At 41.5% G+C, this 25879-nt stretch overlaps 2 protein-coding genes across 7 annotated transcripts in view; one reads left to right on the forward strand and one right to left on the reverse strand.

Annotated features, from left to right (window-relative positions):
* col4a5 (collagen, type IV, alpha 5 (Alport syndrome)) overlaps window positions 1–21742 on the reverse strand; it is an 86013-nt gene extending 64271 nt beyond the window's left edge. For all 3 annotated transcript variants that reach the window (XM_039610139.1, XM_039610138.1, XM_039610137.1), the window contains exon 1: window positions 21450–21742. In XM_039610139.1, coding sequence (XP_039466073.1) covers window positions 21450–21539 — 90 coding nt within the window. In that variant the 5' untranslated portion in view covers window positions 21540–21742. The remainder of the gene's footprint in view (window positions 1–21449) is intronic.
* A 1640-nt stretch (window positions 21743–23382) lies between these two features.
* col4a6 (collagen, type IV, alpha 6) overlaps window positions 23383–25879 on the forward strand; it is a 141939-nt gene continuing 139442 nt past the window's right edge. For all 4 annotated transcript variants that reach the window (XM_039610141.1, XM_039610140.1, XM_039610143.1 and 1 more), the window contains exons 1-3: window positions 23383–23441; window positions 23601–23726; window positions 23894–23939. In XM_039610141.1, coding sequence (XP_039466075.1) covers window positions 23716–23726; window positions 23894–23939 — 57 coding nt within the window. In that variant the 5' untranslated portion in view covers window positions 23383–23441; window positions 23601–23715. The remainder of the gene's footprint in view (window positions 23442–23600; window positions 23727–23893; window positions 23940–25879) is intronic.

The following is a 25879-nucleotide window of genomic DNA, read 5'->3' on the forward strand; positions in this document are numbered from 1 at the left end:
GCCTCAGAGCAAGGCCTTGGCGCTGTACTCTATCAGCAGCAAGATGGTAAGCTAAGGGTTATTGGGTATGGCTCCAGAACGCTGTCTCCAGCCGAGAAAAACTATTGCCTGCATAGTGGGAAATTAGAATTTCTGGCGCTTAAATGGGCGGTGTGTGAAAAGTTTAGAGACTATCTCTATTATGCCCCACACTTCACCATCTATACTGACAACAACCCTCTGACTTACATAATGAGCACCGCTAAGCTTAATGCTGTTGGGCATCGCTGGGTTGGGGAGTTGTCAGATTTCCGGTTTGAGATAAAATACAGACCAGGAAAGGTAAATATAGATGCTGACACGTTGTCCCGCATGCCCCTTGACATTGAGAAGTGCGTGACAGCATGTACTGAGGGGCTCTCTCATGAAGTTATGCAAACCACATGGGGTGGGGCCAAAGCAGCCCAGGAACAGGATGTAGCTTGGGTCGCCGTCCTGGCTCTTACTGCCAACACGAACCAAGACCCCCAACTTCACTTCCAACCATAAGCAGTGAGGAGTTGGTGAAGGCTCAAAGGAAGACCCAGCTGTGGGAGAAATCGTTCGGCTAAAAAAGAGACAAACGCCGTAATGACCAACGAGATACGACAAACAGTAGGTAAAGCTGCAAGGAGACTGCTTCATGAATGGAGCAAACTGTGCCTTGACAATGGACTTTTGTATCGACGTACTACTGAAAGACAGCAACTTGTCCTCCCAGCAGTTTACAAGGCCAAAGTACTAAAATACCTCCATGACGACATGGGACACATTGGTACTGACCGAGTACTGGCCCTAGCTAGAGAGAGATTCTACTGGCCATTTATGAAACAGGAAGTTGAAAACTACGTCACAAAGAAATGTCCCTGCATAAAACAAAAAAAACCGGTTGGACATGTCCGTGCCCCAATGGGTACAATCACTTCAAACTCACCTTTGGATCTTGTATGCATAGATTACCTGCACCTAGAGCCCAGCCGAGGTGGGTATGAATATATCCTGGTCGTAGTAGATCATTTTACAAGGTTTGCTCAAGCATACCCAACCAAAAATAAGTCAGGCAAGACAGCAGCTGAGCGCATCTTTGGTGATTTCATCCAGCGTTTTGGATATCCCGGCAGGCTGCATCACGATCAGGGTCGTGAGTTTGAAAACGAGCTCTTTAGGACTTTAAGAGAGAAAGCTGGGATTGGACACTCAAGGACCACACCGTATCACCCCCAATGTAATCCCGCCGAGAGATTTAATCGGACTCTCTTGCAGATGCTTAGGACACTCAGTGACAAAGAAAAGCAATGCTGGAAAGATCACCTTCAGCAAACAGTGCACGCTTACAATTGTACGCGGCATGAGTCAACGGGGTATTCCCCTTACTTTCTGTTGTATGGGCATCACCCCCGTCTCCCAATAGACTTGCTGTTTGGCCTGGTTGGGGAGAAAAAAACTGTGTCTCACAAACATTATGCCGAGAAGTGGGCAGAAAAGATGACTGAGGCGTACAAGATAGCCAGTGACAATAGTAAACTGTCCAGCGCACGGGGAAAATCCTACTATGACAAAAAACTCAGGGGTGTCGTCTTGCATCCTGGGGACAGGGTCCTCGTTAGAAATCTTGGTGAAAGAGGTGGGCCTGGAAAACTCAAGTCATACTGGGAAAAGAGTATCTACGTAGTCAAAGCACAAGTAGCCGACAACCCCGTGTATGTCGTCTACCGAGAAGCAGGAGATAAGGATAAGACCAGAGTGCTTCACCGTAACTTGTTACTACTTGTGAATGACTTGCCAGTTGAGGCTCCACAGCAGATTCCCGAACCTACACCAAAGAGACAAACAAAATCAAACAACCTGCCAGGGGACAGAGGCAGGAGAAGGCAACAGACTGAAACAAGTGACTCAGATTCTGAAGAGAGCAATGGAAAATTCTGGTTGAGGCTTCCTGTAAAAGAAAGAGAGCCCATCAAAGGAAAGACTTACCATAGGATACCTACTGCAGAACAGCCTGACCCAGCCTCCACTGAAGGAAACAGTCATGCGAAGGTATCTGTCAGGGAGGAAAGCTATATTGGCCGGCCAGTCAGCCAAGATCAAGTCAGTCTAGGAGACAACCTTCCAGAGGTGCTTTCACTACATGACCCAGTCCCATCAGAAAGTGCAGATGATGAACTGTCAATTCCAAATGAGGATGAACTGTCTGCACGCACCCTCCACTATGTTCCACTAGCGACATGAGAAGGTCGACTAGGAGAGGAAACCAAGGCAAATGCTGACATACCAAACACTGGGTGAACCATCGTACCAGCCTCATCCTACAGTTGCAACGCTCTCCTCACCCTACATGCCACCATGGACAGTTCCTTATCATATTCCAACACCCACAGGCTTTGCACCTCACCTTCCATATGCTTACACACCTTACATACACACACCTTTGCTATATTGAATAAGTGTATGTGTCAATGTTTTGAGAAAAATTGAGGTTTGAATGCCAGGAGCCATTCTTATTTTGTCAGGGAGCGTGTGACACACTGTAATGTGTAGTCACATTATGTGATTTAATTTTTGTATATTGTATAAGTTTTAGGTGTAGTTTTGTTAAGGCAGGGCCTTAATCTTGTGATTTTTGTTGGAGAGCCAACATGTGGTGTGATCCCTAGTTACGCCACAGGAGGGCACTTCCGCCCTAGTGACATGGTTTAGTGTGACGCTACTGCTTGTCTTCAGATCTGGCAGAAGCGAGAGAGGAAACACACTACCTGTCGTCCATCTCATGATTTATCTGTTCTTTTCAGGTTAGTAAGTAATAAGACCACACATGTGGCCCACATAATTTACCCGACAAATAAGGGTAAAACCCAACCAGCAGTTTGTTATGCTGAGATCTGTATTTGTTTGTTTTGCTCATTGAAATGTGTTACGATCGAGAGTAGGAGCTAGCTTAGCTCGCCGCAGGCTGGAGTATACGTTGGCTTTGTTGTTTTCTAAACTTAAGGCACCCTCGTGTAACGAAAGTACACCACGGCTCCTGTATATTTGAGTTAATGTGTTCACAGAGACAGTTTGATGTGTTGTCACTGTTATTGTCTAAGGTAATAATAAAGTAGTAATGATTCTGATCGCTCTGCAATGTTGATGTGGAGATTTCCACTATACAGATATGCCATTAGTATATGGTAAAGTATTGGAATGTTTGCTTTATCAAACTATGTGTGAAAAAAGAGTGTGATTTATAGCTCTTAGTAACAAACAACAGAGATGACTGTTAGATTTTTGTTTATACTATTTTAGTTTATTCTGATTTTGGGCTTTGGGAATGTGAGACAGAGATGTTAGGAAGTTTTTGCAACCTGTTGTGAACACATGAATGTGTTTAAATAAAGATCTGGCAGAAGCGAGAGAGGAAACACACTACCTGTCGTCCATCTCATGATTTATCTGTTCTTTTCAGAACCAGACATAATCTGTCAACCACCCTCTTGCTTGGGGTGTGTTACACCATTCATTTTTGATACTATTCATGAGCCCAACTGAAATCCAAACTGAGCATAGTTTGCAGTGAGTGGACTGGACTGAGTATAATGGATACCACTGGTACTAATTTCAACAACGAGATGCTATAATGAGGTCATGAGTTGTAGTTCACTGTCAGCAGAGGGCAGTATCTACTGGTGAGCTCAGCGAGCTGTGAAATAAGGTGACTGAAAGAAGCGCACAAAGTGTTTGGGAGTCCCCTAGGTTTAGACCCACAGCACAAATGAGCCAGAAACTGTGTGGTGTCCGAGCCTTTTAGCTAAATATGCTAATGCTTCAAAGTGCATCTGCATTTAGCATAAGTCTTCCAGCAATAATTGGCATATCGAGATTGAAAACCAATGTGAGGCCCAGGTAGGCCAAGCCATGTGGAGCCTATAACAATGTTGCCCATTTGGAATGTGGGAACCCCACAGTGGACTGCCAACTGTGGGCCATGTGGTTCTGCCTATAGTGCATCAAATTTTCTGACATAATACCTGAATCACCATTACTATTTAATGCAGTATACAAGCACTGTGACACTGACGTCAGCATTACAGACAGCAGGAACCAATGCAGCCAGTGTGGAGTGTGAAATGCTACAAATAATTAACAAAATGTTGTAAATCATGAGAAATCATGAATGCTATCGGTCTGCCTTCATGGATTTGTGTGCTCATATAGATCATTTAACAGTTGAATTTTAAGCTCTTATTACCACTACATATTTATCAAAACTGGTGCATATCTACATGGCAAAGGAACATGCACCAATAAGAATAAACTGGTAGCTTTTCCCAATACTTACGCCATCAAATTCTTTCAATTACCTCATGTAAGCAGAGAGATTTGCAGTCTCTCCTCTTGGAGACAACCTGCCATAGTGCAACAAGGCCTGGCTGGGACTGGCCCTTTTATACAACAGGTTCAGACATGCCCGACTCCTTGCTCTACATACATCAACACTTGGCCACATTGTGTTGTAGCTACGGGCAACGAGAAATTAGAGAGGGGTGCGGCGGCTTGCCAGCTGAATACCTGGATATGTGTAGCCCGGGGATAGACTGAGCAGAGGCAGGTAGGAGATGGTGGAGGAATGGCAGGAGACAGTTTGATGCAAATAAAGTGTTAAGTAAGATTACTGAAAACTAGCAGAGGGAGGGAAGGTTGTGATTTCACTTCACATTTGAATAAAATCAAGCGTGTCTGATTATAAACAAACAAAACTGTGTGCTGCGGGCTCTAAGCTGTTAGCCTATAAGTCAAAAATTGCAAATATGTGCAGCCTCAAGGAGCATGCATAACAAAACGGGCAATGTTCCTCCTTGGACTAGTGCAGCTATCACTTGGACCAAAATTTGCAGTAAATGTACAGTACTGTGCAAAAGTCTTGAGCCATTCTTAGTAAAGGGAAACGAGGAGAAACGCTGAGGTTGGACGAATTACACAAGAACTGGACTGCAAAACATTGGCAACAGGTTTTATGTGAGTGATGAATCCACAGTTTTGGTTTAAATCATCATCAGTATGTCTAAGAAAGATGACAAGAGAGGTACAACAGGGAGTGTCTACAGATATCTGTAAATCATGGTGACTCCAAACACACTGCCAGTGCAGTTAAAGCATGCATGGACTGAAAAACGCATAACGAAACACTACCAGGCATGGATTGGCCTCCCCAGAGCGCAGGCCTCAACATTACTGAAGCACTGTGAGATCATCCAAAGACAGTTAACATCCAAAGAAGAGCTCTGGATGTCATCAAGAAGTCTGGAGAACTAGAAAAGAAATTACAAGAAAGCTGCTAAAGAGAGTTCAGAGCACTGAAGAGTAAATGTGACCTACCCAAAACCTTTAACTAACAAATATCTGGTTCCTTTTCCGCTATTAGGGAATCTTACAGAAACACTCATCCAAATGAATCACAAAAGCTATAATTTACCTCAAAGCTAAGCTAAATTTTACATGAAAGCATTAAAGTAATGAAATCCGTCCAACTCCTCCACGCTCACATAAATGGAGTCAGTGTACCACTGCTAAACTGTTCCTGTGTGTCACAGCAGAGAGCTTCATATTTAGGCTGTAACTCCTGCTGCAGACAAAACAGGATCATACCGTCTGTTCTAATATCTGCGAGAATGTGAAACAGAGGGAAGGGACACAAACAGCTGTGCTCGGTGCATGATACTGTAAAACTTTTTTTTTTTCCTTTTGGATTTCAGATGATAAGAGTTTATGATGCAAAGATTAGGGATTAGCAGCTGAGCCTTTTGCACTCATTCACCTGCTTCATGCTTCTGCTCTTTAAGGCGCGTCTTAGTGCACCTCTAGGTTTATTTGGTTTACCGTATTTTCTGAACGGCCCATTTTTGGCATTTTAAAGGATTTTATAGGTCTTACAGGCATGCCCTGCTGTGCACTATGAGGCAGTTGTAACACTTTTTGTTGTAATATCACTCAAACTGATTACGTGCCACTGCAGTACGATTTCCCTACATAAACACTACATCAAATAATAACAGAAAATGCTCCTTTAATGAGCTAAATTTGACCCTGTGCTCTAATTCAGACACGCTGCCTGCGATTTAGCGGTGTTTGTGCGCGAGTTACGTTTAAACTGTGAGCGCTGAGAGTGGTGCTTAGCAGCGGTTTGGTTCAGATCCCCAAACCTGGCTGAACATGCTCTCGCTTGCTTTTCCAGACTTGAGCGATATGATTTTAAGCGAATGTGCAGGCAGGTCACAGCAGGTTCCTATCCTGCCCGTGTTTCTCCTAAATACACCCCACCCCCCTTTAAATGGCTTCTAATGAGAGCAGACACAGTGAAAAGGCACAAGTGTCACAGCTGTGTAGCTACCTGTTGGCATTAAACCACATTAAAAAGGATAAAAAGGTAAAGACTTGCAGAGGAAACAGGTCAATCTGAAACAGTGTGCTGCATTTCTCCAGGATGCATTTTTTTAGATGTTAGCAAGCTTGAAGTTGGGAAATGCTCACTCATTTAACAGCTAGAACGAACCATGTGTCACTATAAATTCAATTTGCAAAATAAGATCACAGCAGTTTTTTCACTGGTAGTTGAAATTTGGTATTTACCAAAAGTAACAATAAACAAAATCAACAAATTCAGTCTAAAATAATAAAGAGAAGCCAATATCTCATTCAAACTTTCAAAAAAATAGCAGGATGATGGTTTTCTCTCTATTCTCTCTTTCTTCTTCTTCTTCTTCTTCTTCACGACTTCACGATTTCTCGCCCTTTTTACTTCTGGTCCCTCCGTTCTAACCCATCCAGCTCCTCCTCCATCATGTGCTTCCTGTTCTCTCCGTCTGTGCTGTGATAAACATCTGATATCTCAGTTGTTTTGACCTGAGGGGGTCTGTTTGTCCAGATGAGACAAAGAATGCTGCGCACTCAATGTTGATATGCACAAAGACAAATTCGTGCAGACATATGCAGACAAAAAAACAAAAATGCTGCCTTCAAATTTCATTCTGTGTTGCAATATATTGGCAATAAAGGTGGAAAAACATCCGTCTCATCACCTTTCACACAATAACACAAGTCTGTTACTGTGGACTGTCTGAAACAAAAGCTAAACACTGAATAAAAGACCAGCCGGAGGAAAAGTCCTCCTACATCAACAGACTTTTTTTTTTCTTTTCCTCTTCTTGATGTGTAGAAGCAAATTAAAATCCAGATTTAACCTGAAGGGAGGAGGAAAAATAAGTGAGAGAGAGCGAAGTCTTAAATTACTGCCTTCTGTTATTACTACTCTATTACATACAGACTGCTAAACATAATTAGAGGAGTCACCAAAGCTAAAAAACAGTTGAACACCTGGAGATTTGTTGGGCTTCACGCCACTTTCATCGTTACAACAGACGAGGAAGCGCCCGAGTTAAAGGCAACTGAGCTTCTTTAAGAAGTTTCACCTCTCGTGTGAAAGGCTGATGGGAAGTCCCAGACATTTAAACTCTAGTGAGGTTTTTACCTCAGACATCGCCGTAGGAGTCGTACCCATCTTTTAGAACTGAAGAAGCCTTTTGGATGAGCGGTGAAACATCTTCAGGAGCCTAAAAAACAAGTCTAATTAAGACGTCCAAGATCTGGATGACTGAGAACGCACACAGATACTGCTGACCTTGAACCTCCCCTAATTTCTTTATCATTTGCTTCTGAGGAGCCAGATTTTCTTGTAGTGGTCTCAAGCAACGATTCTCCAGGTTGTCTGAAGGTTTTTCGCTCATTTTCACTTGTGCCTGACTTTTTCAGTTTGTTAAGCCACTGAACGCTCAACTATGAATCATTCAATGATATAAAAAGAACCAACCTTAAGAGATAATTCAGTGTTGTGTTTACACATACCAGACAACTTAGCAAAGAACCAACTTTAAATGTTATCTTTAGGCCCTTTGTTAATAGCAGACTGTCACAAAAATACATTTTTTTTCTTTACTTGAATCTATGAAAAATGCCAAAGATGACATAAAAATAGCATTTTTGCACCAATTCCACCGATTCCCAAAGAACTATTAGCTGAAAACTTGGCATATCTCAGCGTGGTGTGCACTGTGTCCTTAAAAAAGTGAGAGAAAATTGAGGAAGAGGGGTATACGCATAAATGAATAAATGCATTAATAAGCAGTGGATCCTGTGATTTTATGCCCTGCCTCTCTCTGCTATATCACTCAGCGATGTGAAAAATGCTCAGACACAGCAACATGTTGAACATTATCCTGCAACTGCTTACTAAAGGCTTAGCTGCATACCAGGCGGCACACTGAACTGAGATGAACTAAGACAGGCTGCACCTGAGAAACACTTGTCCTGAGCCCACTGCCCTAAACTGAATGATCTCAGCCTACATCTCAGTGTGAAGTACAAACAGTATGTGTTTATCAGGATTTTACATTAAAAGACTGAGGTCTTTTGCATCCAGACTGGGTACAAATAATCTGAACTGTGGCCAAGCGATACTGTCAGCTAACTCCCCACCACACCAAAGTTTAGCTTATATGAAGCGGTATAGTAGGCTTTGAGCTCAAACTTCCCCATAAAGAGTGAGAAAAACAATTCATGGCTGACTTCAATTTTTCATTTCTGGACTCTACTAGAGCAGCTCTGAATGAGTCACAGTTAGAAATAATCCTGTTTTATTTATATACTGGGCCTCTGTACAGCCCTGCCATTCACTCTCTGGTTGAAACAGGCCATTTTAGCCCCTCAGTCTTTCAGACAGCTTTCTTCTGATTGGTTGCCCCTCATAAACAGGTTTAAGCAGCAGGTGGGTGGGTTTCTGTATTAACAGGCAGAGATGTGTGTCTGCGATATCCCCATTCATTGACATCATAAAGAGCCAAAGGCAAAAAAAAAACAGTGTGACCTTTTAGTTCAACTAGGATCACCTTCACAAAGACCAGGTGTCGACAACCCTCAACATCAAAAGAGCCATTTTAGCTCCTCCTACTATAATGTAATTGAGAGAGGTCAAATTAAAACATACAGTATATTCATTAATAAGTTTATGGTTAGCCTTAATTCTAACCTCTGGCAGGTTGCCGACCTCTAACTAATCTCTTTATTTTATGTAATGCAGTGGTCCCTCGTTTATCGCGGGTGTTACGTTCTAAAAATAACCAGCGATAGGTGAAATCCGCGAAGTAGCCAACTTAATTTTTTTTACAATTATTATAGATGTTTTATGTCTGTAAAACCCCTCACTACACACTTTATACACTTTTCTCTGACAGACATTTTTCTACGAAGGTTTGAATTTTTAGAGTGTTAAAACCATAGAGAAAAGTGTGGAAATGTTCATAAGTCCAGTATTATAGAATAAAACCTGCGTTTGCCTTTGGTGCAAAACGTTTCATCGACATTTTTGTGTTTGTTGGAGAAAACTTACAAACATACAGTACTGCACTTCAGAGTCACACTGCTAGCAAGGTAAATTTGACAAGCTGAACGCTTTCTGTACTGTACAGGAGACGCGGCACGAGATTGATTGACAATGGTCTACAGCCAATCAGAACGCAGAACACAATGCCCTCTGTAAAAAAAAAAAAAGTTCTCCGTCTGTGTTGTAAGTATGCATATGTAAGTTAATTATCACCAAAATTTGTTTCCACTGCAGAATTCACAAATATGAAATGAAGGATTTAAAAAAGAACTACACGCCTAGCAAAACCTTTTTAATACTAAGGATAATGGAATATACAGACAAGTTCCCCTGGATAGGAAAGCATCACCAGCCTATATTTTTCTGCAGTTCCATTATGGTGTCTTTCAGCTAAGTGTTTTAAATTTAAAACTTCCAGTTTTGATAATTTGACTTTCTTTCTTCTCATCATCCAAATTTCCAGCAGCAACATGTTGCAGTTCTTTACAAAAATACATTAAAATTCCAGCAGTCAGCACCAAAACACAAATGAGGAGCTCCTAAAAAACCAAGCACTTCCCAAAATGGTCTTAAAATAAAAATCTCCAAATGATTGCTAATGTAAAATGTCTGCTAAATGTGAAAATCAAAGTCTGCTTGCCAGTAAAGTGAAGTCTAGTGTATTCATTTCATAAGATAATTCGATGTAATGTTTATAGCTTTCTCTGCTGTTGCTGAGTGGCATCAAATTCAAACAGAGCATGCATGCATCCACCTCCTAAGAGAAATTAAAGCTGTAATAACATCACACTACCTCTCACACTGCTCATGAGAGACAAGAGACATAATTCTCACAGCCACACGAGGTCCTCGTCAGGACTTTCTAAACAAACCGCAATCATTTCATGCGGGGGCTGAAACAGACGAGCGGGTCTCATTCTTAGATTTCGTCCTTTGCCCTGAAACGGCTCCGTCTGGACGAGTTTATAAAAGGTAACAAAGTAACTGTATACTCTGAAATATGTGAAGAAACAGACATGCAAAGGCTGCTAGCTCCCCTTTTTTCTCCATGTGGTCGTCGGGGAAGCCCTGTTTCCTCCTCAGCAGCATGATGAAAGAAACAGGTGCTCATATTTTGGGAGTGTGGGAGAGAGAGAGAGAGAGAGAGAGAGCACTGGAAATAGTGAGGGAGAGAAAAATAGAAGAAGAGAGAACCAGTCACATCCCACGCTACTATTCTTCTATGCAGGCACAAACTCACTGAGCTGTGTGCTTCTGTTATACTACAGTACTGTGAATACCTGTGTGTTATCACTCCTTGCCTTTGCTTGCTCTCATGCAGTCCTGTTGTTGTGGCAACTCATGTGAGATAAAAAACAAAACTAGTTGATGTAAAGTGATGACTCTCTTTGATAATCAGCATAACAATATTCTTCTTCTATAATGAAAATGGCTGTGGATGGCTGCAAGCCTTCTTTGTGTGTTATTGTTGCTCTACAAGTAGGTTGTGTGCATCAGGTTAGATTAGGAAAAGGCTGTGAAGAGTTCAATGCTGCTGTGGATCAAAATCAGTGTCCTGTGTATTGGACTATGATGATCACAGTGTGATCGGTAGTGAGAGTAAGGAGAGGTGAAAGTGTGATCTGGAGAGAAGAGGAGTGAAAGTGAGGAGAAGTGAGACAGAATGTGTGAACGAGAAGGAGACGGGCGTAACAGTGAAGCTGCGAGGAGCAGAGGTAATGAGGGCATATATAAGGGTTCACCCAGGGCTGATATGAGGAAAATCTAATATCACAATACAACATATATATATCACAATATATTTAAATAACATCTAAAACAAATGTTGTTTGTAACCATTCAGTGCTTAAAATTGCACTGGTATTTTGTATTTTGCTAGCTGCTCACTTTTGCAGCAATAGTTTTACAGCATGTTTTGCAAATTACCGTGTTTTGTTCGACATCCTCCTTGTAGAAAGTTTTCCGGCTGGGAGGGGGGATTAATGATTCATTCGCAGAGTGTGGGAGAAAAAAAACCCTCACAGTGAATTACATGCAGACAGCTAATATTGTCATGACAACTTATACTCAATGGTACAATAAAGCCATTTTAACCATCGTACATGGAAAAACTGGCGATACAGCGAGTATATTCGATATATCGCCCACCCCTAGGTTCAATCGTCCAAAGCAACACAGTGCAAAAGAGAGGCGAAGAAGAGGGAGCAAGCAGGGTAAGGAAGAGTGTAAGGGGTGATTTGTGACAGGAGAGCAGTGATAGGGAAAGGGAAGGTTTAAAAATGTGATGTATGGCTGGAGACGGGGGCACTGACAAAAAGACTTGAAGCCGAGCTGAAGGCATTAAGATTTTCATTGGGAGTGACCAGAATGGACACTGGTCCTGATGAGTACATCAGAGGGAAAGCTCAGGTTGATCGTTTTGGAGACAACATTAGAGAGCCGAGGCTGCAGAGGGAGGGTGGATGCAAAGAAGGCATTCTTCATCTGACTGTTTATTGTAATCTTTACCTTACAATTTAAAGCACCTTGAGTCAGCTGTTGTTGTGATTTGGTGCTATATAAATAAAACTGAATTTATCTGAAAGTGAATTGATTTCAGGAGTGGTTTCAGGTGTGCCTAAGGGTCACCCATATTAATCTTCCAATGACCTTCAACTTCTGCCAGATTGTAGGCTATGCTGATATACTCGTCAGTCACTCTGGTTACAGCCTTTCCTCCTTCCAATTCCACTTTCTGGCCTACCTGGCCCTCCGAACCGCACTGGCTTTAAAAGACTTTTTTGTCATGAGTCTTTTTGGACACCACCCTGATCCACCAACTTTTCTGCTCAGCCTGGTAATAACTACCCACTCAGCTCCCCAAGCAGTCATAGGATTAAAGACTTTAAGATACTGCCTAATATCTTTCTTGGTCAATAAAACTGCTTTAGTCTCTGCATCTGGGTTTAGCCTGTTCTGGACATTCAGTCCCTTTTCTTTGGTGATTTTATGGGTACCTTCAAGCTAAACAAACTCATATCTGAGTGCTGACTGTCACTGCATCATTGTTACTGTCCATACATACAAGCATAAATAGATACAACTGAGGAACATGTAATAGTTAGGGTTAGTGACGAATGTGCTTTGGTCTTTAGCTGTGTCCCAACCGTTTTTATTAATTGAGTGCAAAGTTTTACAGCAAAGTTCATCATCAGTGTTGAATGAAAATAAAGAAACATGAAAAAGAGAAAGCTGACATGCCAGCAGAGCTGAAAACAAGCTGAGCTCAGTTTAGAGAGTGAAGTTTTTACCTCAGTCTCAAACTTTAAAAGCCTAGTTGACAAAGTCACGACGACAACAAAAGAAACAGAAGACGTTATAACGGGAGACATGACGAGATGGCAATAAAGAGGTGCTTATTAATATGAGGCCAGTCTGCTCAAGTGAAAATTTTGTTGTTTGCTCAGCTCAGAGCTGAAAGAGTGAAAGGGAAGGGAAAGGTAGAAATCTGATCAAACGAGCCACTGATCACAGACAGATTAAGCTTCTATTCTTCTCACAAACAAAATATGCAAAACAACTGAGTGGAGAAACATGATGTTTTTAACCATACATTTCTCTTCTTTTTGCCCAGTAACTTCTCTTTATTGGAGCTTTTTAGTTTATTGTTTTTTTTCCATCTGAAACTCTTTAATAGATTTTTCTCGTGCGCCTTCAAATCTAACTTATTTTTCCCCACTAAGCAGCAGTCCGAGCTTCCTCTGGGCGGTAAAATTCCCTTTTATTTGGAGAAAAGGAGCAACACAGGACAAAGATGATGAAAAGGAGGTCAGCAAAACAAGAAGGAAAGATAAGTAGTGGGCTGAGGAGGACAGCATGTCTTGTGACTGTTCTGAGTAGGTGGATTTGTCAGGTAGCCTGCTGAATCACAGCCACACACTCAATTCAGACACAGGGGAAAAAAATCCCACAAGATCCCCACATAAACAGTTTCATCACAAGTTCTGTTACATATATCTGAAATTTCCATCAGCGCAAAACATAACTGGCTGCCAGAAAACTAAAAAATCAATAAAACACAAATCCCAGGTCTGAATCATCACCAAAAGCTCATCCCATGATCGAAGCCTTAATCTCTCCACCAAACCTTCAATCCTCTTAAAAAGCACAGCCTCCTTCTATTTAAAGAGAGATCTCCTTCCCACTTTTATGTTTTCAGTGATGTTGCTGGTCTACTGAGAAGTGCGAACAGATCAAAGAACAGGTATGACTAGACTAGAAGTACAAGATGAAATGGATAAGACACTGAAGCCCTTATGATGGCAGCTTACATCTACAGCAGTAACGTGCATCACCACGTAGGTACCCTCAACTTTAACCAAACTGAAATCTTACAGTAGTGAGAACTGGGAATGCAATGGCACCAGAAATGTAGTAGTCTGTACCAATACCAGACCTCAATACCAAAACAAAACAACCACCACCCCTGGGCCCTCATAAGGAAAAGCGGAGGAGAATGGATGGATGTTTTAAAACAATGATGTGGTGGCAGATCGTTTATTTTAAAATGTTAATTTTATACTTAGTAGCCTATCATCACTGACAGTATTTCACTGGAAAATAAGGATGGAAAAGCCCCCTTATTTACTTTACACAAATAAACTGCAGTCATCAGTATTTTTTGTTCAATATCATTTTCGCAAATTTCAGAATCACAACATATTCTGATCATGAAATATCGTGATATGATTTTGAGGCTATATCGCCCACCCCTACTGGATATGTAACATTGCTGGTTTTATCCATATGAAATAGTTATAGCATTCATTCAGATACACAGATCTCAGTATTAGCTTGTTGTTGGCTGCATTAGGTTACGTCTACACGTACACGGGTATTTTGGTCAATGTAGCTCTTTCTATGGTTTTTGGCTATTCGTCCACATGTAAACGACATTTTGGTTCACTGAAAATGGAGCGTTACAGAAACTCTTGCCAAGGTGGAGATTTTGAAACACTCAGTTGTTTGTGGACTTTTGATTGGCCAACTTTACTTCACGGTTAAGGTTATATCGCCACCTGTCTCTTTGGCATGGTATTGACATTGCTTCAGATCAGTTATTTCACATTTTCATGTGGATTAAGAATTTTTTTTAAAGAGCTGAAAAAAAAAATCCCATTTTGAAAAGTATTTGAGTACATATGGACGCAACCTTCATGATTACTTGCTGATTTCAGGGTTACCGTTAGATTGTGCTACTACTAACCCTGCTGTTGTAAAAATGACAAAAAGCATTTAAATATCACTTTTATTTCAATATCATGTATCCTTCTACTATTGCTGCTCATGCTAGAGCTGCTACTACTGCTACACCTACTGTAATGTAAGTTCAGGTACAACTTCTCCTTCTTAAACTACAACTACTACTGTTCTGGTTGCTCTTTTACTGCCAATATAATCAAACCCACTACTACTGACACTACAGCTCCTACAAGTCATCAGTTGATGGTCCACTTCAAGTAGACACCGATATCATCCACCTGTAACTCGCTCTGATCAGCCATCCTTTGAGGTAAAGTCCTTATTTGTGGCGTTTTCAGCTCTACTATCACCTATCTCTAGTGTGGTTGCTCAGTGACGTGAGATTTTCTGCTTATAGGTATTTGAACCCAACAAGAAATCCATCCTCACGTCCTTCCAGTGGCTCCCTGTTCATTTCTGTATGACCTTCAAAAGCCTTTTAAATATCCAAGTCTATCCAAAGTCTGATCCCTGCACACAGAACGTCTCACCTCTTAAAGCACCACCAGAAAAAGCTGGTATGATTATTTGGCATTATTTAAATTCTGTTCACTAGAGTCATTTATCTTTTGCCAGTTTCCCTGGTTTTGCTCCTTGTATACACTAGGGACGGCTTTTAAGACGTATCATAAGTACTTTTTTTACTCTCTGGATTTTAATCTTTTTAAAATGTCAAATAAATGAATACACCTGGCAACACAGCATATATCACTGTGGTCTCTACTTCTACTGCTTCTACTACACTACTGTGAGTACACCAAAGATGTCCATGTAAATCTGGCGTCCACACTAGCCTGACATTTAAAGACCCATGGAGAGAAGGCAATAGGAAACTGACTGAGAAAATGAAACTCATGGAAAATCGTGATGCAGACACCCACGTCTACAGCCTGTTTGGGTCTTATTAGTCACAAAATATCGCTCTTATCATGTAACACTATAGTTACCACATGAAAATAAAAACGCCAGCCTTGACTAGCAAGTTGTTGTGAAGGTGTTTGAATTCCACAACAAGGAGAATGAATGAAATAGCAGAGCAAGTGCTCTGCTATTACTACTGCAGATATATTAGAACAGTGTTTCCCAACCATTATGTGTCTTATATCTTATACCCCATGTTTGCCTACTGGTGGTGGTCAGAGGGCCCGGTGGCGCCAGTGTCCGGCAGCCTCGCCTCTGTCAGTGCGCCCCAGGGTGGCTGTGGCTACAATGTAGCTTGCCATCACCAGTGTGTGAATGTGTGTGTGAATGGGTGAATGACTGAATGTAGTGTAAAGCGCTTTGGGGTCCTTAGGGACTGAGTAAAAGCGCTATATTTTTGGTGGTGTGCCATGTAATTTTTCTAACTTGCAATATGTGCAATGGCTCCAAAAGATTGGAAAACAATGTATTAGAATACTACTATTACTATACTATACTACTGGTATCTGTTTCTCCAGGGCTACAGCTAAATCTGTCATTGTTGCATCTTTGGCTATTTTCACTTTGGCTTCTACATCAGGTCTGCTTCTTCATGCAAAGAGAATAAATGACAAAGCAGCAAAGGACAGGGGAAGACAAATGTCTGTACTCAATCCAGGTAATTAGCTTTTTAAACATTTGGTTTTGCTCCCATTGATCACCTGTTAATCCTAACGGCATCTGAAGGTCATTGACGCCATTGTGTAAGTTCTGCCACAAACACACAGGGACTCCGAAGGATGAGCAGGTTAGCAACAAATTAGAATAATGGAGGTTTGTCAAAGTATCTTTAGGTAACATTAAGGTGCCTCGAATAGATTCATGAGCGTGTAAGAGAAATATTAATGTTAGATAGAAGTACTCTGTAGAAGTATTGAACACGTAGCATTATATAAGTACCACACCATTTACACTATCTTACCCGAGGGGCCACATGAGAAACTGGGACTGTTGTGGAGGGCCCCAACAATAAGATGAACACAGTTCTGCTCAGTATTAATTTTATCTCTTTTTGAGATTATTGGTGTTGCAATCCAAAACAATCCCAGCTTCTCATGTGCCCCTTGAGTAAATACCCACCCCTTTGATAAATCTACTTTCAACTGGGGTTGCAGCTGTGGATGGAACGAGATGCTTGATTGGCCAAAGATATTACACAAGATGCACTTTATGACACAACCCCACAACCCCAAACATACAGCCAAAGTCATTAAGAACTATCGTCAGTATAAAGAAGAACAAGAAGTACTGGAAGTGATGGTTTGGCCCCCACAGAGCCCTGATCTCAACATCATGGAGTGTGTCTGGGATTACATGAAGAGACAGAAGGATGTGAGGAAGCCTACATCCACAGAAGATCTGTGGTTAGTTCTCCAAGATGTTTGGAGCAAACAGCCGAGTTCCTTCAAAAACTGTGTTCAAGTGTACCTAGAAGAATTGATGCTGCTTTGAAGGCAAAGGGCGGTCACACCAAATATTGATTCGATTTAGATTTCTCTTTTTGTTCATTCACTGCATTTTGTTGATTGATGAAGATAAATGATTAACACTTCCACTTTTGAAAGCATTCTTTGTTTACAGCATTTTTCTCACCTTCCTAAAACTTTTGGACAGTACTGTGTGCACGCCCACAAGCTTTACAATACTCGAGCATTGTTGAAACTAGAGCTTCACTGACTTCCTGAAATTCTCCAAACTGTTGAGAGTTGTGAACATTGTCAACACTTGAGCTACTAATGAGGGGGAGGGGTTTTCCGACTGCATCACTGCTGTGTGAAGCTGTTTATTGACTGGAGGAGGCAAAGACGGCACTATTGATATTAATGCTGTGGAGTATTAATTCCAATGACTATTGGATACTAAAATGAATCTTTTGACAAACCTACAGGTAGGGATGGGTATCGTTTAGGTTTTATGCGATACCAGTACCAAACCGGTACTTTTGAAATGGTGCCGGTGCTTAAACGGTGCTCGAACCGGTGCTCAAAGAATGAAGAACACAAACTTTGTCCAAAAACCTCTCATGTTCAGCTGTTTTCCACTTTTTCGTTGGTCATTTTAGCCTTTTTGGCCAGGGTGAAGGGAGTATCTGCCATCAAACAAGAAGACAGCCGCATGTAACTACGAAGGTGTTTGCTAGTTCACCTTACATGCATTAATGTAATAACGTGGTTAACCTACTCAACGTAAATTACACACGAACAACATTAAGCTACTGACCCAGAGGAGAACGGCTGCTGCTGCCATCATCATCCGTCATCATTTCTGCTACACTGACAGGGCTAGGGGCCAGGACTCTACTCTTCAGGTTTTTTGGGGATGTTGCTAACTCCGGGTCCGATAACAGGCACCACACCCGCAGTAGATGTGCACGGCGTGAGGTCTCGCAGCAAGCTATCAAATACGCTAAAAAAAACCCGCTATGCATCGCCAGGTGTTTCATCAGATTCGAGGAGTTACCTCCTTTGCACAGTATCACCTTAAAGCACTTGTTGCAGGCTGCTGAGTTTGCATCTTTTGCTGTGAAGTACAGCCAGACTTTTGACTGTTTCGCCTTGGGCATTTTTAATCTGTAGCTCTGCTCTAAAAGAACGTACGTACCTGGGCCCGCCTACTACGCTTGCAAAGGTAAAATGATTGGCTAGAATCCAAAGTGTATGACATCTCAGTAAAAAAAAGCACCGAAATAAAGCACCGAAACGTGCGCTGCTTTTCGGTCTGGTTACTACCGTTTACGTCAGAACCGGTGCCCAGTACCCATCCCTACCTACAGGGTACACGTATAGTTGATTCTAATATTCTAAATATATCCATCCATGGGAGTCTTTGGAGAGTTGCTCCCTCCACTGCTGCTTGCTTATGGAGCCTTAAGCTAGATAAAAATGGAATTTGCATTCAAGGACAGACACAAAGGTGGAGCAGTGGAGGATAAGAAAACAGACAAGGAGGCAGATACAGAAGGTGAAAGGGGAAGAAGAAGTATGTAAACAGGTACAACTTTTCCACTAATGTGGTGCTGACACACTCAAGAACTGAACAGTGCCGGAGCCAGAAGCCTAGTACCAAAAAAAGGGCTTGATGAAAGTCAGAGCTATGGGAATTTTGGCATGAAATTCACCAGGTTCTGTCCATGTTTGTCGCTATGATTTTTTTCTGAAAGTTACCACAACTTCTGCTAGTGAGAAGGAGTTCCAAGAGCAAACTTGTTTTGTTGAAGTTACATGATGTCCAGGCTGATTTATGGTGGTTATAAATGTGATTATTCTTAAACATGCAGAGGATTGATTGAATGACCAGTACATCTTGCATCTGGAAAATTCCTGCCAAGACTGATTATTGTCATCGTCATCATCATCATCATGGCGCTACATGAGGGAACAAGACCGAGTGCAGTAGATGGGGGAAGACCGATTAAAGAAGAGTTGACAGAAAACAGAAGATCCTAGGAAACAAATCGGGGGACAAAAATGAGACCAAACACCAAAGAAGAAGACATCCTGGAAGCTGCAGCTCTGATGTGTTAGCTGATACTCCTCTGCCGATCTCCATGTTTTGACTATAACTCTCACCACAAACACACACACACACACATACATGCTGTAGAGCAGACAGATCCGCCCCTGCACAAAGTCCACCTGAGATGTGGGTCACGTGTAGGGCGAGGGGATGTATATAGGTGTGCGCCTCCCTTGCTGCGCAAAAAGCATGCATCAAATTAAGTGTGTGTTTGTGGTTTGCACTGCGTGACGGGTTCAAAGGAAAACCTCCAGGTATACATTACCGCTGAACCCCCTCACCTGGCTGAATGGAGATTGATATCTGTGAGGATTAATACACACACACACACACACAGACACACACACACACAGCAATAAAAATGACTTATGACGCTCTCTCCTTCAAACTTAATGAGAAACTCTCTGCACATACACCAGTCTGTTTATTTTAAACCTTAAAACAATGTCAGCTTAAGTTACAGGAACAAAGCTGCTTTGTCTTTGATTTTAGGGTTTTTTTATCCTGCAAGTTTGGAAATTTAGACAAAGACATGCCATAAAAGACCATTTCTTTCAATCTCTTGTGCAAGCAGTGACAATCAGGGCAGACTGCCTCCACTAGGGGGACTCAATGAGCGCTTTAATGGAGAAAGAACACACTTTTGATTCCCTAAAGTGTGTTCTTTTACACTAAAGGAAAGGAAAGGTCCAAAACATACAGCTAATTTACTATTATCTATTGAGACATTAATGACCATTTGTGAAAGTTCAGTGACTTTTTTGTGTATCATTATGCTCAAATGTCATAAAACCGTTAATACAGCAAGTAACTATCTTAATTAAAGTTATAAGTTTGTTAGTTAATTTTCTCTTTTTTTCACCCTTTTAACAGATTACTTCAAGGTCCTTGATAAACCTTCGTGGCCTTGGTGAAATATTGCAGTAAACTTAATCTCTGTCATGCCGAGACAACTTCCAAGCAAAGCAGGGAGGAGGTCAAACCATAGTTTTGACATATAACAACTGAAGGAGAGGAAAGAGCTTCTATCTGTTGATTTATTCTTCATCTCTAATCACTTTATAAACTCTGAGCAGACAAAAAAAAGTCAAATGCTGATTTTTCAGTCTTAGACCTCATCCTGTGCTGTTTTTGTTATTTCACAGGATGCTCACACTCTGTTCAGTGTTCCAGTTGCCATCAAAACACTGAATCTAATCCATAAAATCTGGAAACACACAAATGTCTCCTGCATAATTTGAAAAACATGAAAAACCCCACTCATACCATGCATAGCTGTGTTAGAGGACTTACAGAACAGCCAACAGCGGGCAGACCTGATTGGACACGCCTGGTGTGTGGTGGGCGTGCAGCCACTCCTCATTAATAATCAATGAGGAGGGAATATTCATGTAATATTACATGAGGAGCCAGAGTGAGAGACACTTGCACTGATTTGGTGATGCATCGGCATCCTGACATGTTAGATCTACAGGATGAGGAGGCACCAGTTTAAACAGATGTGGCGGGCGAAGAGAGGAAAAGTGCGAGTGCGCTCATACACTTCCCCACCTGTGTTGCTGTTTCTGAATCATCTCTCAAATGCAGATTAATCAGCTGCAGTAAATATGGGTTTCATTTCTCTACACTTTAGTGTGAGTCTGAAAGCAGCTGCCGTCAACTTAAAGCACACCTGCACACACCTGGCGAGAAACACGCACAGTTCCCTCTTTCAGGTCACCAAAACTAAATTACGCACAAAAGACTGAACAGCAGCTCCGCTGTTCGTGGTTCAATCCGGACACAAGCGGGCTCTTAAGCAGGGGGAAGCATCGGCGCGCAGCTTTCCCTCCACACACCGAGCTCAGAGTCCGTCCGAGTTCTTGACGCGATAATAGGAATAAAATACAGACACAGGGCGGAAAGAATAACCGCAGGTAAGCGAAACGCGAAGATGTGCACGAAGGGAGGCAGGACAGAAACTCCGTCCGATCTCCCACCAAGAAAATCTGCAGGTCCTGCGAAGGTGGTCTCGGATCCTAGCAGTCAAAAAGTCATGAAAGCTGAGCGCGGAGGTGTATCATTGATGTAATTACATGGTTTTCATTTGCAAGTAAAACGGAAACGGCAACCGGGATTATTATTATTAGAGCAGAAGCACTTGTTATAAAGCAGACTCTCTATTTTAGAAACTTTACTCGCTCGCTGAGGGAGCCGGTGGGTCTCTGCAGGTTCTCCTGCAGCGGGGGGAAAAATCAGTGCAAGGAACTGGAAGCGTACTTACCGCAGAGTCGGATCGCTGTACCACGGCGCACAGGACGAGAAAGAACAGAGTCGCACCGAGCTGTCGCAGGCACTTTGAGTCTTTACTCATCTTTTGGGGGGAATAAAACAAGGATCCGCCTGCGTTAACACTGTAGTTTGGGGCTCTTTATACGCGTGTCATAGCCCTGATCCCCCCCCCACGCACACTGTGGAAAAGAAATAAAGAAACTCGTTCTTCTTCTCGGCGTGTCGGCGGTTGTTGCGCTTGGTCCTGGCTCTGGCACCCTGCGCCTCTGCAGTTCCCTCTCTCTCACTTTTTCTGAACTCGTAAACCTGCCCACCGGATCTACTTTCCACAAGCGGTGCGCAGTAATATCAGGGATATGCACCTTCCCCAAGACAGAAAATTAATTAAAAATAAATTTGGGGTGATTTGCGAAACAAGGTCTGGTCGTAAGTGTGAGCCACGCAGGTCCAAATGCCCAAAAGTTTATGGCGTGTTAAATTATGCTCCAAATAATCATTATGTTTGAACCTTGCGGATGGATATTCTTTCTCCTGCCTATCGACTCAAGTCCACCGCTTGAGGCTGTGAGTTTGACATTAAACCTTTTCTTTTCTTTTCTTTTCCTTAGGCCCCGGCACGTTACATTCCTGCCACTTTATTACAGGTCACATTCTCCCGACGGAGGAATGCTGGTAGTAGAATAGTACAGAATAAAACCTCATTCCTATAAAAAGGCACCTGTTGTCTCGTTTCACACACACCTTCCTTTAAATGCGGTGTGAAGCATGAAGACTGTTGCATGAACTTATATGAACACATGCTGCTGAAGTTACTGTTTGATCAAACTGTATGTGCACACGCTGGGACTGATAAGCACACATAATCACAGTAAGCACCATCTCAGCATCCAACCGTTGCAATATTGCACAATCTATATTACAATCACCGGAGTGAAAGAAACCAGAATCAAGACCTGCAGTAGAATAATTTAAAAGTGCACTTTTGGGGGGGGGGGGGCTTATCATGAATTTTTAAAGCATCACAGTTGAAGTGATTCTTGCATTTTTGTATGATTTAAAATCATCTAAACACAAGTTGGACTTAACATTTTCTCATCTTAAAAAATGAAATACGTTCTGTAACTTTCTAAAAACGTTGAAAGCTCTACACTAGTAAGTTTGCTAAAAAAAAATCTGAAGTAAAATTTGATGAAGTACCTTAGTATTATTATAGTACAAGGTTATAACTGTAGTACTATAGTACTGGGTTTATGGTTAGGATTGAAATTGGGACTGTAGCAAATAAACATGAATAAAAACTATATAACAAGTCCAAAACTGAAGAGGACCTAGTTAGGATCCCTGTGGTGCTCCACAGCTAAACAAGCTGCAGAAAAGTCTATGCCAAAGATATAAGACACAAAAAGATAAGTTAATACACTGTAATAAAGGATTTTGAAGCCCCTCTAGGGTAAACACGTGTTCCAGAGCTACAAGAGTACTAATTCAAGCAGTTGTATGCATTAGCAGAGATCGGGGAAAGTACACGTGATCCCTAAAACTGATCTGCTGTAATAATTTTTAAATTTATCATAAATGTGTGGGTGAATGGTATGAAAACACATTTAGGAATTTTAAGATCCACCCTGTTGATTGTTTGGGGATTAATTTTCCATCAAGTGTCCTAAGGCCACTTTAAACTTCAGTAACCACCTGAAAGCGAACAACTGTGGGGCTTTTTTGTGGATTAAAAGTCTTTGTAGTCTCTGAAAGAATTTCTGTATTTTTGTTGCTTTTTCACTGATTAAAACCTGGATTGTAGAGTTGCTTTACACCGCTATGCCCCCTTTGCTGGTCCGAACCGTACTAGGTGTGTTATGTGGCGGTACCTTGGTGGCAGTCAGAGGCATGGAGGCATGTGCTGGCCCCTCCTCTTCTCTGAGGCTGCTGAGTTGAAGCGCACCAGTACGAAGTGCGCAGCAGCGACTGCACCGCTAACACTGGGGTGAGTTGGATAAGCTCAGATTTTTATGCGTTGAAATCAACAAAACGTGTGATTTCAACGCTGGCTGGCTTTTAATGCTTGGAGCTTTATGTGTTAAAATTGGGGCGTTTGTCAGTGGGACTACTTTATCTCTCTCCCTCTGTCTCTGTCTCCGGGTAGATGACAGGGGTTTTTTGGAGCCGTCGATGAGCGCGTTTGAAGCGGTGCCTTTCTGGTGAAGATAAGGGGATCGAGCTCTACCTGTGGTTTCCCCCCTTCCACCAGTCGGATCAATATGAAAGTCCTGTAAGGGTTTATTTTTTGATTTCTTTTAAAAACTGCTCTGCAAACTTATTTCTCCAAAGTTAGTTTTCGGCTTTGCAGGCTGCCCCTGCCACTGCTCGCTGCTGTACCTGCTGAGTAATAAGTTGGGAGGGAAAATAACTAAAAGGCTTTTTTGTTTTGTTTTGCAGGATTTGTGTGATCGCGTTGACCTTCGCGGCGAAGTCTGCACTCGGAGTAAGTCCCTTTCGTTTACTGTTACACTCCTTCAGGTGGAGAGGATCCCCGCTTGGTTTATTTAGCGCAGATTAGACTCATAAACAACCGATTTAGATGGAGCTGTGTTTCGTGAAAGAGCAGCTGAGCTGTGACCAAAATGGGGAGCTTGGTGTCTCTTTAAAAACAAGTGCGATAGCTGCATGACTTACAGTGTTACAAAGTTACTGTCATACATCGCCGACACACAGGTCATCCATGCTGTGCATGGGCTCTGCCTGAAGCATATGGTGATACTTTTACCCATTTCTATCATATTTCCTCTAAAAAAAACTGTATTTATTAAATAGAGTCAGTCTTTCATTGCCTTGTGTTATTGTCATTTAAAGTAAATTACATTTGCAGACGCGCTTGTTGCACCGTTTGTGCCAGACACTGCACGGTATGTGGGTCTCTTTTTTAAGCTTTGAACTAATTCCACATTTATGCACCGAAAAAAACCCAGTTCATATTTGAGTGGGCCCGCTCGCAGTTATTTGCAATCCAAAGCCCGCCCCGCTGATGAATATTAAGAATTAGGAGGATATCGGGCCGGCGTGCCTTTCCAAGCCACACCTTTCTGCTGACTTGATGAGGTTCTGCAGAGGGGATTGAAAATAGTGGAGGGCTTTGCTACTTCAGGCCCAATTTGTTTCCGTTTATTGATAATTTCTTTTGCATTTTATAATAAGGTTCGCAAAATAGAGTGCAATTCCTCTAGACGAGAATGGAACATCAGTGCATTTTATCTGAAACTGCAGTGTAATTATATATTTACATAGAAATACTCAGTGGTTAGGGAAAAGGATTAGGGCCACTGAAGAAAAAATAGGGGAGGTTTTTTGGATTTTGTTTTTCTAGAATTATGAGATTAAAATTAGAATTCTGACTTTTTCTCATATTGTGTATATGATGTATTTTTTCAGACATGCGGGCTGTATTTTTTAATCTTTTAACCATGACTTTTTACATTTATTTATGCATTCTGTGCATCATTAATGCTTCACTATTCAGTTGTCCTCTTATATTACATATAAAAATGTGATGGGGACAGATCTCTCTCTCCTGCTTACAAGGAAAAATAAACAGCAAAAACTGCTTTAGGCCCAAGTGATCTTGTAACACATGAGTCTACGCCCTGTTGAACATCCATGATGCACACTTATTTAATGCATAATAAAAAAACAAACCAAGGTTAAGCCACTACATGATACGGCCCGCACCCCTGAAAGTACAGCATATCTGCAATGTATGATGTAAAGGTTTTTATTTGTTTCTCTACTAAGTTATGCACTATTTAAAATTTGATTTGTATCTCCTGTAAAATACTTAAAGTTGCAAACTTCTTAAAAATACTTCTAGCATAATTATTTTTCCTAAAGTGTTCAGTATTGTGTGGTATTTGTTAGGAATGCATCTATACTGTGTTTGTTTACTGTTTTAAAATTAGATTATGGTGTGCACTTATCCATACAGTGATGTTTATCTGGTGTGTGGTGGAAGTGTTGTGCGGGCTAAAAGTTCAAAAACAGGTGTCAAAATAGCTTTTTCGTTGTTGTCTTCTTGCTACAGAAAGGAATACATACGGTAACAAACAAGATTAACAGCAAAATAAAAACAACACACTGCTGCTTTAAATGTCAAGATATGTAAACATGTAACAATCAGTGTATCTCTATGATTTATCAGCAGTTTTACAGATGTGTTTTGCATTTTTGCAACACATGAAGTGATATCAACACAGATATAACAATAACAACCATAATAACCTTCCAGTTGCATCGTAATGCTTAAAAACTAGATATTAAACACTTAGAACTGCTTATAAATGGAGGAAATGTGGGAAGAAGTGGTATCCTTCATGAGGTGAGATAATTTTCTTATCTCACGGCTGCATAAACCTCTTAAAAACCAGTTGGAAA

This window comes from Oreochromis aureus, linkage group 3 (genome assembly GCF_013358895.1).
Source record: "Oreochromis aureus strain Israel breed Guangdong linkage group 3, ZZ_aureus, whole genome shotgun sequence".
Taxonomy (NCBI): Eukaryota; Metazoa; Chordata; class Actinopteri; order Cichliformes; family Cichlidae; genus Oreochromis; species Oreochromis aureus.